This window comes from Heterodontus francisci, chromosome 8 (assembly GCF_036365525.1).
Source record: "Heterodontus francisci isolate sHetFra1 chromosome 8, sHetFra1.hap1, whole genome shotgun sequence".
NCBI classification, from domain to species: Eukaryota; Metazoa; Chordata; class Chondrichthyes; order Heterodontiformes; family Heterodontidae; genus Heterodontus; species Heterodontus francisci.
In genome coordinates, this window is record NC_090378.1 from 78,075,457 (window position 1) to 78,091,356 (window position 15,900).

The 15,900-nt window shown below is 43.9% G+C and overlaps 1 protein-coding gene across 2 annotated transcripts in view; it reads right to left on the bottom strand.

Annotated features, from left to right (window-relative positions):
* Positions 1-15,900, bottom strand: part of hmcn1 (hemicentin 1) — a 740,737-nt gene that overhangs the window by 437,265 nt on the left and 287,572 nt on the right. For both annotated transcript variants that reach the window (XM_068037415.1, XM_068037414.1), the window contains exon 17: positions 12,593-12,688. In XM_068037415.1, the coding sequence (XP_067893516.1) occupies positions 12,593-12,688 (96 nt within the window). The remainder of the gene's footprint in view (positions 1-12,592; positions 12,689-15,900) is intronic.

Consider the following 15,900-nt stretch of genomic DNA (forward strand, 5'->3'; position numbering starts at 1 on the left):
GATCGCCAGAGCTGGCGGGCAGCCATAAAGGCGGGGCTAAAGTGTGGAGAGTTGAAGAGACTTAGCAGTTGGCAGGAAAAAAGACAGAAGCGCAAGGGGAGAGCCAACTGTGTAACAGCCCCGACAACCAATTTTTTCTGTAGCACCTGTGGAAGCGTCTGTCACTCTAGTATTGGCCTTTATAGCCACTCCAGGCGCTGCTCCACAAACCACTGACCACCTCCAGGCGCTTACCCATTGTCTCCCAAGACAAAGAGGCCAAAGAAGAAGAAGAAGATTCCAGATATTAAGTATTGAATAGCATTATTAATATTAAATAGACAGTAATGTTATCTTGGATAAATTCCTTTTTTCCTTTTTGGCCTCCTTGTCTCGAGAGACAATGGATAAGCGCCTAGAGGTGGTCAGCGTTTTCTGGAGCAGTGCCTGGAGTGGCTATAAAGGCCAATTCTAGAGTGACAGACTCTTCTACAGGCGCTACAGTATAAATTAGGAAAGCTCAAAATTGATAGGGCTCCAGGTGTAGATAATAACCATCCAAAGGTGTTTAAAGAGATGGGACAGGTGTTCTGAGTCCTTTGCCTGCATATTTAATAGTTCAATAGAGTCAGGGATATTTCAGTTAGACTGAAAGCTAGCTCATGCAGTTCCTATTTTCAAAACAGGGAAAAATCAGAGCTGGGAAATGATAATTTTATCAGCCTGACATTTATTATTGGGAAGACGCAACAGGGATTATGAATGATGCTCTTTTTGATCACTGGGAAATGCTCATGAGCAATGTAGAGAAATTGTAGCTAAAGATAATAAGATGTTGGGTTGTATTAATAGAACCATTCAGTATAAATCAACTGTGTGCTGTTCTGGTCACCTCATTACAGAAAGGATGTATTGTACTAGAGAGGGTACAGAGGAGAAGAGTACAGAGGAGATTTACAAGGATGTTGCCAGAACTGGAAAAATGCAGTTATGAGGAAAGATTGGATAGGCTAGGGTTGCTCTCCTTGGAACAGAGAAGGTTGAGGAGAGACTTGATTGAGATATACAAAATTGTGACGGGCCTGGATAAAGTGAAAGTGAAGGGTCAATTCACCTTAGCAGAGTGGTCAGTGATGAGGAGCCATAGAGTTAAAGTGATTGATAGAAAAATTAGAGGGGACATGAGGAAACATTTTTTCACCCAGAGGATGGTGGAGGTCTGGAACTCACTGCCTAAAAGGGTAGTTGAGGCAGAGACCCTCAACTCATTCAAAAGGAGTCTGGATATGCACTTCAAGTGCCGTAATCTGCAGGGCTACGGACCAAATGCTGGAAGATGGGATTAGAATGGATGAATTGTTTTTTGGCCTGCACAGATATGATGGGCCAAGTACCCTCTTTCTGTGCCTTAAACTTTCTATGATTCTATGAGTCCATTTTGACACTATACAGGTCACTGTTTAGACTGTATATAGAGTACTGCACCCAATTTTGGTCCCCTGACATGGTGGGTGAAATAGTGGCCTTGGAAAAGATTCAGAGAAGAGCTACAAGAATGATTCTTAGTTTAAAGAACTCACTATTCAAATAGTCTCAGGGACTCCGGTCTATTTACCTATTTACTATTGATAAAGAGGAAGTACTATATAGGCTGTCTGTACTTGAAGTGGATGGGGCCAGATGAGATGCATTCAAGGATACTACGAAGTGAGGGTGGAAATCGCAGAGGCACTGGCCATAATTTTTCAGTCTTCCTTAGACTCGGGGGTGGTGCCAGAGGACTGGAGAATTGCAAACGTTACACCCTTGTTCAAAAAAGGGTGTAAAGATATGCCCAGCAACAGGTCAGTCAGTTTAACTTTGGTGGTTGGAAAATGTCTAGAAAAAATAATTTGGGACAAAATTAATAGTCACATAGACAAATGCAAGTTAATTAAGGAAAGCCAGCACGGATTTCTTAAGGGAAAATCATGTTCAACTAAGTTGCTGGAGTTTTTTGAGGAGGTAACAGAGAGGGTTGATGAAGGCAATGCTGTTGAAGTGATGTACATGGACTTTCAAAAGGCATTTGATACAGTGCCACACAACAGACTTGTGAGCAAACTTGTAGTTCATGGAATAAAAAGGATGGTAGCAACATGGATACAAAATTGGCTGAGTGACAGGAAACAAAGAGTAGTGGTTAATGAATGTTTTTCAGGCTGGAGGAAGGTTTGTAGTGGAGTTCCTGAGGGATCAATGTTGGGACCCTTGCTTTTCCTGATATATATGAATGACCGAGACCTTGGTGGACAGGGCACAATTTCAAAGTTTGCAAGTTACGATACTTGGAAGCAGTGTTAACTGTGAGGAGAATAGTGTAGAACTTCAAAAGGACATAGACAAGTTGGTGGAATGGGCAGACAGGTGGCAGATGAAGTTCAATGCAGAGAAATGGGAAGTGATTCATTTTGGTAGGAAGAACATGAAGAGACAATATAAAATAAAGGGTAAATTCTAAAGGGGGTGCAGGAGCAGAGGGACCTGGGTATATATGTGCATAAGTAATTGAAGGTGGCAGGACAGGTTGAGAGAGCAATTAATAAAGCATACAGTATCCTTGACTTTATTAATAGGGACATAGAGTACAAGAGCAAGGAAGTTATGTTGAACTTGTATAAGACACTAGTTCGGCCTCAGCTGGAGTACTGCGTCCAATTCTGGGCGCCGCACTTTAGGAAAGATGTGAGGGCATTGGAGAGAGTACAGAAAAGATTCACGAGAATGGTTCCAGGGATGAGGAACTTCAGTTATGAAGATAGATTGGAGAAGTTAGGACTGTTTTCCTTAAAGAGAAGACAGAGAGGTGATTTGATAGCTATTCAAAATCATGAGGGGTTGGACAGAGTAAATAGAGAGAAACTGTTCCCACTCGTAAAAGGATCGAAAACGAGAGGGTACAGATTTAAAATATTTGGTAAGAGAAGCAAAAATGACATGAGGAAAACATTTCATGCAGTGAGTGGTTAAGATTTGGAATGCCCCGCCTGAGAATGTGATGGAGGCAGGTTCAATTGAAGCATTCTAAAGGGAATTAGACAGTTATATGAAAAGGAAGAATGTGCAGGGTTATGGGAAGAAGGCAGAGGAATGGAACTGAGGGAATCGCTCTTTCAGAGAGCCAGTGCGGACATGATGGGCCGAATGGCCTCCTTCTGAGCTGTAACAATTCCGTGATTCTGTGACTTTAGAACAACATGGACTTCGAGGTTATCTGACAGATGTCTACAGATAATTAAAGGGCTGGATAGTGTCCCTAATGATCTATTATTCCAGGGTTAAGAAATTGGAGAGGAGCAGGGGACATGAGTCTAAACTATGAAAGAATAGGAATAATCTGGATGTTATGCAGTTCTTCTTTTCCCAGAGAATTGTGAGCCCCGGGAATACATTGGCAGCTGGTATGGTGTGTGATGGCTCTCTGCCTTCAAGGGGGAGCTGAACTGACTCGTGACTGGCACAGCGATCGCATCTTAGGGAAGGTAAGTGTCTTTATAGGTAACACTTTGTCCATGTGATCTCCTGGACTGATTTCAATTGCCTGAGGGGGTCAGAGAGGAATTTTACAGAGTATTTTTCCCTTATTGGCCCTGAGGTTTTTCTCTACTTTTTGTTCTAGCTCTTCCATGAGATTACATGCCTGCAGCGGTAGGAGTGAGGTTGAGTAGGTGGGGTGGAGGGAGAGAGGTCCAGGGAGGGAGAAAATATTTCACCATGATGGTCTGGCCATTGTGGTGTCAAACAGATTTAATGGACAAGCTGGTCTTTTCCTGCCTGTTAATTTTGTATATTTGTATGTTCTTTGAAGATGCAAGGAATGTTAAGGAAGTGTGGTAGTTTGCAAAGATAGAGTGGTGAGGGTGGGTTATTTTGAGGAAGGGCATGGAGAAAGTAATTTTAAAAGAGGACAGTGCTTGTCAAGAAGGAACCATTTATAATATCCACTAAGATAAAGAAAGTAGGTGGTCAGCAGTTTAGTGTGATTGCGATTGAGAATGCCTAAGAGAATTAGAGCGCATGTGGGGCCAGATAGGAGATTCATGTGAGGGAGACAGGGGTTTAGGGCTAGGGTAGGGGGGCATTGAAGAAGGTGCGACTTGGTAGGCAAGCTGAATCAGGGAAGCAGCAGAATAGATGCTCTCCATCTTGGTGATAAAGGAGTCCACAAGCTAAAGGCCTGCTCGGGTATGCAATTGAAACCCAACTCGGGCCCGAGAGAAACACATCAAACCGAACCAGACCCGGCCCGAGTCCTATGATTTTTTCCCGCGCCCAACCCGACCCGACCCGACCCGACCCGACTACCGGAATGAAGTTGATTATATCAAAGAGGTTGTGCTCTACCTTGGATGGAATCGCTCACTGCAGACTAGTGCAGAGTCCGGATGCACGTTTCCCTTGACGTCCTGGCTGTTCAAATTATGAAGCTTTTCCCTCCCTGAGCAAAATTCAGCACTGTGTCTGACCCTGCCCGACCCAACCCAAGCCCAAATGCTGGACTCGGAAGAGAGACCCGACCCCGACACGTTGTCGGGTCTGGTCGGGTTCGGGTTGGGTAGCCATGCTCTACCATGAGCTACTTGCACTTGTTAGGGGTGAGTGTGGAGAGTTTTATGGAGTACATTGATACTGGAGAAAAGAAGTTGGGTTACCTTTTCTCTCTGAGATTATCCTGAAGTAGTGAGTAGTTTTTGCAGAGAAATATGATTCCTGTTGGAACTTGATATGGTTCAGCCACATTATTGCAAAAAACATTAGTTTACGGTAGAATTTTAGCCACTGCAGCAGACCTCATGTTGACTATTCTATACTTCACCATGTTCGTTCTAGGAAAGTTACTTATTTACTCCCTTTTTGGTTATAACTTTTGATTAAATGATCAACTTGAATCAAACTATTACATTGGATGCTAAAGTAACATGTCTCTGAATAAAGTTAAATATTCTGAAGAAGATGGTTGGACACCAAAAGTACAAACTTCAAACATTGAAGTGTTTGTGACTGATGTAGGGGCAATGTTTTTAGAAGGTTTAATTCAAAACATCATATGCTCAGTAAACCTTTGTCTCTGTTTGAAGAATGATTCAGGGAGCAATAAAAATGGAGCTTATTCCATTTTAAATCTCTCCAGTTCTATTCCATACACAGATGTTGTATTAAAAAGCCCTGTATCATGCTCTGATATTTTTTCTGTTCCAGCTCTGTAATCTAGCTCTCCCTTCAGGCCCTGGTCGTTGCCAGATCTAATTAAAAGAATAAGAACCCATTCACATCAGCAGTAATCACACTTGAATTTGTTGTTTTCCTTTTGCCACCACTTGATTTATTCTGTCACTGGAGATCCCAGCTGTCGATCAGTCTCTAAAAGCCCAAGTTATTCAAGTACAGTGTGGATTTGCCCATTCACCCATGTAGTTCTTGACATGTTTATTAAGGTCATGTATTAAAGATAGCCCAGAGTGATAACACATCAGACATTGTGCTTAGCTCTTGTTTTTGAAAACTTCTCAAAAAAAATTGTTTTAGTCACTAGGCTGAACAATAACGGATCATCTAATTAACTGAGACAAAATACTTTCTCAGTATTTGAACCTTCCCACCTTTTGGATTCATCTTGGCTACAAACACAATTTCATAATGTGATCCAGATGGATCACTGCACAGTGCTCTCCTGGAACAAAAAGATTAGGGCTTGTAACGCAGAGTTAATATTGTCTTCGATGGAGCATAGTTGAGGATTCAAACAAAGTGAGATATTATAGAAATGGCTTAGGGCAGGAGTATTCAGCACAGTGGTTGACTTCACTGCATTAAAAACCAGAAACAGTTCTTGTTTTATTCATTTCATGGGATGTGGGCGTTGCTGGCAAGGCCAGCATTTGTCTGTCATCCCTTATTGCCCTTGAGAAGGTGGTGGTGAGCTGCCTTCTTGAACCACTGCAGTCCATCCGGTGTAGGTACACCCACGGTGCTATTAGGGGGGGAAGTTCCAGGATTTTGATCCAGTAACAGTGAAGGAACAGCGATATATTTCCAAGTCAGGATGGTGTGTGGTTTGGAAGCGAACGTGCAGATGGTGGTGTTCCAATGCGTCTGCTGCCCTTGCCCTTCTGGTGAAAGAGGTTGTGGGATTGGAAGGTGCTGTCAAAGGAGGTGTGGTGAGTTGCTGCAGTGCATCTTGAGTACAGTACACACTGTTGCCACTGTGTGTCGATGGTGGAGGAAGTGAATGTTGAAGGTGGTGGTTGGGGTGTCGATCAAGCGGGCTGCTTTGTCCTGGATGGTGTCGAGCTTCTTGTGTGTTGTTAGAGCTACACCCATCCAGGCGTGTAGAGCGTATTCCATCACACTCCTGACTTGTGCCTTGTAGATGGTGGACATGCTTTGGGGAGTCAGGAGGTGAGTTACTCGCTGCAGAATTCCCAGCCTCTGACCTGCTCTGGTAGCTACAGTATTTATATGGAGCTGCAGTTATGTTTCTGGTCAATGATAACACCCCAGATATGGATAGTGGGGGGATTCAGTGATGGTAATGCTGGTGAATGTCAGGGGGAGATGGTTAGATTCTCTCTTGCTGGAGATGGCCATTGCCTGGCACTTACGTGGTGTGAATATTACTTGCACTTATCAGCCCAAGCCTGAATGTTGTCCAAGTCTTGCTGCATGTGGACACAGACTGCTTCAATATCTGAGGAGCTGTGAATGGTACTGAACATTGTTCAATCATCAGCGAACTTCTGATCTTATGATGGAGGGAAAGTCATTAATGAAGCTGCTGAAAATGGTTGGGCCTAGGACACTAATAAGGAACTCCTGCAGCAATGTCCAGGGGCTGCGATGATTGGCCTCCAACAACCACAACCATCTTCCTTTGCGCTAGGTATGACTCCAACCCGTGAAGAGTTTACCCCCAGATTCCCATTGACTAGGGCTCCTTGATGCCACACTCAGCCAAATGCTGCATTGATGTCAAGGGCAGTCACTCTCACCTCATCTCTTGAGTTCAGCTCTTTTGTCCATGTTTGGACGAAAGCTGCAATGTTGTCAGGAGCCGAGTGGCCCTGGCAGAACCCAAACTGAGCATCAGTGACCAGATTATTGCTGTGTAAGTGCCGCTTGATAGTACTATCGACAACACCTTCCATCACTTTGCTGATGATCGATTGTAGGCTGATGGGACGGTAATTGGCCGGATGGGATTTGTCCTGCTTTTTATGTACAGGACATACCTGGACAATTTTCCACATTGCCTGGTAGATGCCAGTGTTGCTGCTGAGCTGGAACAGCTTGGCGAGGGGCACGGCTTGTTCTGCAGCACAAGTCTTCAGTACTACAGCCAGGGTGTTGTCAGGACCCATAGCCTTTGCAGTATTCAGTGCCTTCAGTCTTTTCTTGATATCACATGGAGTGAATCAAATTGGCTGAAGACTGGCATCTGTGATGATGGGGACCTCAGGAAGAGGCTGAGATGGAGCATCCACTCAGCACTTCTGGCTGAAGATTGTTGCAAATGCTTCAGCCTTGTCTTATGCAGTGATGTGCTGCTGGGCTCCTCCATCATTGAGGATGGGGATATTTGTGGAGCCTCCTTCTCCTGTTAGTTGTTTAATTGTCCACCACCATTCACAACTGGATGTGGCAGAACGGCAGAGCTTAGATCTGATCCGTTGGTTGTAGGATTGCTTAGCTCAGTCTATAGCATGCTGCTTACGCAGTTTGGCATGCAAGTAGTCCTGTGTTGTAGCTTCATCAGGTTGACACCTCATTTTTATATATGCCTGGTGCTGCTCCTGGTATGCTGACCTGCACTTTTTATTGAACCAGGGTTGATCCTTGGTTTGGTGGTAATGGTGGATTGAGGGATATGCTGGGTCATAAGGTTACAGATTGTGGTTGAATACAATTCTGCTGCTACTGATGGCCCACAGCACCTCATGGATGCCCAGTTTTGAGCTGCCAGATCTGTACTGAATCTAGCACGGTGGTAGTGCCACACACGATGGACAGTATCCTCATTGTAAAGACATGACTTTGTTTTCACAAGGATTGTGCGGTAGTCACTCCTACCAATACTGGCAAAGACATGCATCTGCAACAGGTAGATTGCTGAGGACAAGGTCTAGTAGGTTTTTCCCTTTTATTGCTTCCCTCACCACCTGCTGCAGGTCCAGTCTGGCAGATATGTCCTTTGCACTCAGACAGCTCAGTCAGTAGTGGTGCTACCAAACCATTCTTGGTGATGGGCATTGAAGTTAACCCACCCAGTGTATTTTGTGCCTTTGCCACCCTCAGTGCTTCTTCCAAGTGCTGTTCAATATGGAGGAGGACTGATTCATCAGCAGAGGGAGGGCAGTAGGTGGCAATCAGCCAGAGGTTTCCTTGCCCATGATTGACCTGTTGCCATGATACCTCATGGGCTCCAGAGTCAATGTTGAGGTCTCCCGGGACAACTCCCTTCCGACTGTATACCACTGTGCCGCTACCTCTGGTAAGTCTATCCTGTCAGTGGGACGGGACATATCCGGGAATTGTGATGGTGGTGTCTGGGACATTGGATGCAAGGTATGTTTCCATGAGTATGACTATGTCAGGCTGTTGCTTGACTAGTCTGTGGGACAGCTCTCCCAATTTTGGTACAAGCCCCCGGATGTTAGTAAGGAGGACTTTGCAGGTTCGACAGGATGGGTTTGCCGTTGTCATTTCTGGTGCCTTGGTCGATGCAGGGTGTTCCGTCTGATTTTGTTCCATTTCAACTGTTGTGTAGCAGTTTTGTACAAATGAGTGGCTTGCTAGGCCATTTCAGAGGGCATTTAAAGAGTCAACCACATTGCTGTAGGTCAGGAATCACGTGTAGGCCAGACCAGGTAAGGACGGCAGATTTCCTTCCCTAAAGGACATGTGGAAATTAATCTTACCGAGCTGGTTGTGACAGTGTTACAGTCTACTCCCATATTGGATCATACTGACCATCCAATTTGTTTACTTGAAAGATGCATCCAAACTAAAATTGCTGGTGTTGAAGGCATTTTGCTTTTAAAGAGTTACTTTGAGCTTTTCCAACAACACAACCAGAATTTATCAATTTAAGAGCAGTTGCAGGGTAAAGACAGAAGGCACAGTGCTTACCTCTAATCAGATTTATAAACACTTGTTTTATCTGTGTGGTGACCTTCATGAAGAAAGGATGTGGCATCGTATCTGTTCAGCTAACTATAAGTTTAAGAACCCAATCCTACAAAATGTGAAAAGTGTCTTGTTTAAAACTTTCCAATCCTTATCCTAACTCTAACGAGGTAAAGAAAAGCCTGTAAGGGTTTGGAAACAGGTACTTATTTGGTTGGATTCAAATGTATTTTCCAGGCCTTTATACCCTCATGGGGATCTGTTAAATACTTGCAAAGTTAAGAAAACCAGCAAACACAGATGCACTCAACCGGTGTAATTTTGTACGTTAACTGAATTTCAGTCCTGTATCTGACATTTAGAAGAGGGAAGTTGGAAAAGCTCCTGAACCTGAAATCTGCTGGAACCTGTACATACAAACATCCAAATTAGGCCCCTCGAGCCAGCTCCACCATTCAATAAGGTCATGGCTGATCTGATTGTAACCTCGACTCCATATTCCCGCCTATCCCCGATAACCTTTCACCCCCTTGCTGATCAGGAATCTATCTACCTCAGCCTTAAGAATATTCAAAGACTCTGTTTCTACTGCATTTTGATGAAGAGAGTTCCAAAGACTCACGACCCTCTGAGAGAAAAAAATTCTCCTCATCTATCTTAAATGGGCAACCCCTTATTTTTAAATAGTGACCCCTAGTTCTAGATTCTCCCACAAGGGAAACATCCTTTCCACATCCAGCCTGTCAAGATCCCTCAGGACCTTAATGTTTCAATCACGTTGCCTCTTACTCTTCAAAGCTCCAGAGTTTACAAGCCTAGCCTATCCAGTCTTTCCTCATAAGACAACCCACCCATTCCAGTCTAGTAAACCTTCTCTGAACTGCCTCCAACGCATTTACATTGTCAGGCAAACCCCCCACCTGCCAAGATTGAGGCACACATGATTTCGCCACATGAACATTAAAACTTAAAATTGCAAACCCCTGACCAGAAAGACATTTCCATGGTAACCAACAGTGTTGGAACAAGGGACAAAGGGCCATGCCCTGACTCATTCAACCAACAATGAACTTTTGATTACCAAACGTTGAAGGTGGGGGGAGCTAGCATTCCAGGGACTGCTAAGGTACAATCCACAAACCTCGCAGGAGAGACTGTTCCATATAAGGAGCTAGTCACATGACTAACCTGCTGGGCAACCTAGGAGTTTTTTTTTAAAATTTAAACTCCCAACCAAGGGATTGGAACAGAGACAAAGCCGTGTGCTCATGGAGTGAAGATCTCTCCTGGAACTAAAGCAAGAATTACAGCCTCTCCTGTCTGCCTGCTTCCACCTCCTTCCCACAGAACTGAATCTTGTGAAAATACGTGAAACTCAAAGAGAGAAAGGTTTCCTACGTGAACAAGGTTTTAAGAAGATTACTGGGACTGGGCCGCAATGAAAAACAAGACTACTTCCAAAAGGACTACAGTAAGCTCAAAGCACCATAACAAGAAACTGCCTCAAACTCCTCTCTACTATATCTTCCTCTTCTCTTTTCTGTCTCTATCTGCATGTGATATCATGTGTGCATGCTAGCGTGGGCACGTCATATATCTGTCGGCGTGAACCGTATTAGAGTTTAAGTTTTAACAAAATTTTATCTTTCTTCTTTATACCTGAGAAAGACTGTGTGAATTTGTTTCTTTTTCTTATAATTGGAAAACTGTGAACAAGGATTCACAAAAAGGGGAGCTCAAAACACTGTGTGTTTAAAATTAAACCCTGTTACAATAAGACCAGGTGAAGATCGTAACAGACCCCTAGATACATTGCTCACTTGGTCGTTAACAACATCCTTCCTTAAATAAGGAGACAATATTGTACACAGTACTCCAGATGTGGTCTCACCTATGACCTGTATAACTTTCGTATTCAATTCCTGTCACAATAAATGATAACATTCTGTTAGCTTTCCTAATTACTTGCTGAACCTGCATACTAACCTTTTGCAATTCATGCACTAGGACACCCAGATTCCTCTCCATCTCAGAGTCTGCAGTCTCACCATTTAGATAACGTCTTTGCTTAATAGTAGGCTAAAGATGTGTTTGGATTGATTAAGAGCCATTGTGATGCCAATAGGAAATGCATAACTTCACTCAGAGATGCTCACTGTTCTCCACCTGATCGTCTGCTGTGAATTCAACAGCATCACAGATGGCGGTCTAAATATGTTTCAAAGGTGGGAAATAATGAACTCAAGATATTTGCATATATCTAGGTATTAGTACAATCAGGCCTGCTAAGTATGAAAGCGGGCCAAACAAGCTAAATCTGCAGTGGCAGCAATCTAAATATTGACACTGGTAGGATACAGATTATTTTATGGGAGTTTTTTTTAATCAGTTGTATGCGTATATGAGTTTTATCAGGGTTTTCATGGTCATAGCTCTCCTAGCATTGCAATTTATCTACAAAAGGAGTTTTTTCTTAACTTTTGCACTATTACAGGCACACTTATTTTGTAATTGAGAAGCCTAACTGAATTGTAAGGTCCATTTAAACATTATCACCAAATTTGAAAAGAAGGCTACAACATACAACTAAACAGCAGCTTGAACATAGAACAATGTCCCAAGGTGTTTCAGTGAGGCATGAGTAAAAAATGGATGCCAAATCAAAGGACTGGATATTAGGTGACCAAAAGTTTGATAAGAAGTGAGTTATAAGGAGGGTCTTAAAATAGGAAGGAGGTGGATAGGTGAAAGGATTTTGGGGGAGGAGGGAATTCCAAAGTGTGGCGTGTAAGCAAATGAAGACACCAATCATTGCAGGAAGGGACAGAAGAAGCACAAAAGTGCTCGAGGAGGGGGATCCCTTACCTCCTTCAGTATTCCCTTCTTCCTATAATTAATAGGTTATTAAAAGCAAAGTTTGGCATCACTTAAACTATTCTTTAAAAAAAGAGATAATTATGTAAGTATCACCATCAGGCAACCTTGAAAATCCTGATGTGCCTGTACAGCAAATCTCTGTACCTCACTAGAAATGAGTATGCTTGCTTATTAATGTGTGATAGCAGAGTGACATCATTTAATATGCAGTTATCAGCTGATTTTCATTTATAAATATATGAACATACGGAAAAGACCATCTGGTGGATCAAACCTGCCCACACAATCATCGTGTACAAAGCATCATGAAAAGACACAACCTACCCTCCAAAAGTCACAAAATCTCCTGGGAAAGGGAAAAAAACCCCATAAAAACTCAAGGCCCATTAGGTAAAAGTATCTGGAAAGTTCCTCTCCAACCTGCTTAAGTAAGTGAAAACCAGTTGGGGAACACATTGACCATTCTTATATTGCCTAATATTTAACCTACCTTTTATAAGTTGTGACATCTGACCCAGCCAGCAACTGGTTTCTTTTGAAAGTTTTCAGATCTTACCACTGCTTGAACACTTACCCAGTCCTGTGACTGTCACGGTGGCTTCAGCCTGGACCTTTCCAAACTGGTTTTCAGCCTCACAGACATATGTGGCTTCATCATTCACCCAAAGATCTGAAATGAAAGGATTTACATGTTGTTAATTAACTCATTTCCACTGATTTATATAAATGGAGGCAAGAACAACATTTACTTCTAGCATTTACAGTATTGAAACATATGCCAGGATTTTTTCGGAAAGGGGTAAGTCCTGACATCAGAACTATATGTAGGTCCCAAGCCTGCATCAGCAGACTAGCTTTCCATACTGTCAGCCCAATCAGAGGGCTGCTGGCTCTACAGCCTTGGCAGTGCCACCAAGAGAGGTGGCTGCTGCTGAGGCTGCAAGGCGAATGAGATGAGAGGCTGAGTAAATTGGCCCTATATTCTCTTGAGTTTAGAAGAATGAGAGGATCTAATTGAGACATACAAGATTCTGAATGGGCTTGATAGGATAGAAGCTGAGAGATTATTCCTGGGCAGGGAATCTAGAACACAGGGACACAGTCTCAGGGTAAGGGGCTAATCATTCAGGACTGAGATGAGGAGAAATTTCTACACTCAAAGGGTTGTGAATCTTTGGAATTCACCACCCCAGAGGGTTGTGGATGCTCCATCATTGAACACATTTAAGGCCGGTATAGATAGAATTTTGGTCTCGCAGGGAATCAAGGGATATGGGGAGCAGGCAGGAAAATGGAACTGAAGCTCAGCCATGATCGTATTGAATGACAGAGCAGGCTCAACGGGCCATATGGTCTACTTCTGCTCCTATTTCTTGTGTTCTTGTGAAAGCATGCCTCCATTATGAGCCATCCTCACGGGGAGGAATTCACTTCATTTTTCTGCCAGGCCCAAGTAGCAGGCCCCAGTGTTTATATGAAAAATGCCCCCAGCGGTGGTGTTGGGGCCGAAGGGGTGGCCATTGTCACTGCTGGCCCTTTCCCTGAGCCGTGGAGCCTTTGGCTCCGATGACCCCCGCACCCCCCCCGACAACACCCACCCCAGGAGGCCGCAAGGAGGCTGCCTCCATGCAGCCAGCAGCTGCCCCATGAGGAGGAGGGGGTGGGGGGGGACTGCTCCTCCACTGGCAAAATGCCAGCGGCCCAGGAAGATGGCCTTCAATTGAGCCTTTAATTGACTAAATTAGCCTCCAGCTCCAGTCGACTTGTGGCTGAGCCACTGCCATTCCCGACACTGGGAAACATCCTTGGCAGTGGAACTGCATCGGGGAGCTGTCCCACTGCATCTCCTTAGCATTTTACCAGCGCCCCTGCCTCCTAGTCTGCCACCACAGACCGGAAAAATCTTACGCATAGTTTCAATTTTATGGAAAGGTTTGAAATAATGGCCTCTTTATTATGAAATGTTGGCATAAAATTATATGACAGAGCTTTTTAGTGATATAAAAAAAGATGGGCTACCTTAAAAGTGCAGACCCTGGATTGCACAATATTGCATAATCTGGTGGAATCAGAGCCAGTACTAAATTCATTGATGCAGTGACTTTCTGAAACTACATTAATTGTTAATACTCCAACGTCTGCAGGACAGAAGCCCCAGAATAGTTTACAGCTGTTGAAATTAACAACCATAAAATAACAGATAGAATTAAAATACAATAGGGTTGCTTTAAAATTGACAAACTCTTCAGCTTAAAATTTGAATAATAATTTAGTTTTACAAATATATTAAACTTGCACACCGAAAAAATTTTCTAGTTTAGAAATTTAAAAAATGAAGAAAAATATCCAGTATTAAATTACAATTACACCATCATTATTACCAACTCCTCAGGCCTGAACACAACTTGTGGATATAAAATGACTGCAACACAGAAGGACCGAAGGACCTCCTTAGCTCACTGCATTTAGTTCTGTACTAGTTAGGTTTTTTTTATTCATTCATGGGATGTGGGCATCGCTGGCTAGGCCAGCATTTATTGCCCATCCCTAATTGCCCTTGAGAAGGTGGTGGTGAGCTGCCTTCTTGAACCACTGCAGTCCATGTGGGGTAGGTAAACCTACAGTGCTGTTAGGAAGGGAGTTCCAGGATCTTGACCCAGTGACAGTGAAGGAACGGCGATATAGTTCCAAGTCAGGAAGGTGTGTGACTTGGAGGGGAACTTGCAGGTGGTGGTGTTCCCATGCATTTGCTGCCCTTGTCCTTCTAGTTGGTAGAGATTGCAGGAGCCTTGGTGCAGTGCATCTTGTAGATGGTAAACACTGCTGTTACTGTGCATTGGTGGTGGAGGGAGTAAATGTCTGTAGATGGGGTGCCAATCAAGCGGGCTGCTTTGTCCTGGATGGTGTCAAGCTTCTTGAGTGTTGTTGGAGCTGCACCCATACAGGCAAGTGGAGAGTATTCCATCACACTCCTGACTAGTGCCTTGTAGATGGTGGACCAGCTTTGGGGAGTCAGGAGGTGGGTTACTCAACGCAGGATTCCTAGCCTCTGACCTGCTCTTGTAGCCACGGTATTTATGTGGCTACTCCAGTTCAGTTTCTGGTCAATGGTAACCCCTAGGATGTTGAAAGTGGGGGATTCAGCAATCGTAATGCCGTTGAATGTCAAGTGGAGATGGTTAGATTCTCTCTTGCTGGAGATGGTCATTGCCTGGCATTTGTGTGGCGCGAATGTCACTTGCCACTTATCAGCCCAAGCCTGGATATTGTCCAGGTCTTGCTGCATTTCTACACGGACTGCTTTAATATCTGAGGAGTCGCGAATGGTGCTGAACATTGTGCAATCATCAGCAAACAACCCCACTTCTGCCCTTATGATTGAAGAAAGGTCATAGATGCAGCAGCTGAAGACGGTTGGGCCTAGGACACTACCCTGAGGAACTCCTGCAGTGATGTCCTGGAGCTCAGATGATTGACTTCCAACAACCACAACCATCTTCCTTTGCGCTAGGTATGACTTCAACCAGCAGAGAGTTTTCACCCTGATTCCCATTGACTCCAGTTTTGCTAGGGCTCCTTGATGCCATACTCGGTCAAAGGCTGCCTTGATGTCAAGGGCAGTGACTCTCACCTCACCTCTTGAGGTCAGCTCTTTTGTCCATGTTTGAACCAAGGCTGTAATGAGGTCAGGAGCTGAGTGGACCTGGTGGAACTCAAATTGAGTGTCACTGAGCAGGTTATTGCTAAGCAAGTGCCGCTTGATAACATTGTCGATGAAACCTTCCATCACTTTACTGATGATTGAGAGTAGACTCTTAGGGCGGTAATTGGCCGGGTTGGACTTGTCCTGCCTTTTGTGTACAGGACATAACTGGGCAAATT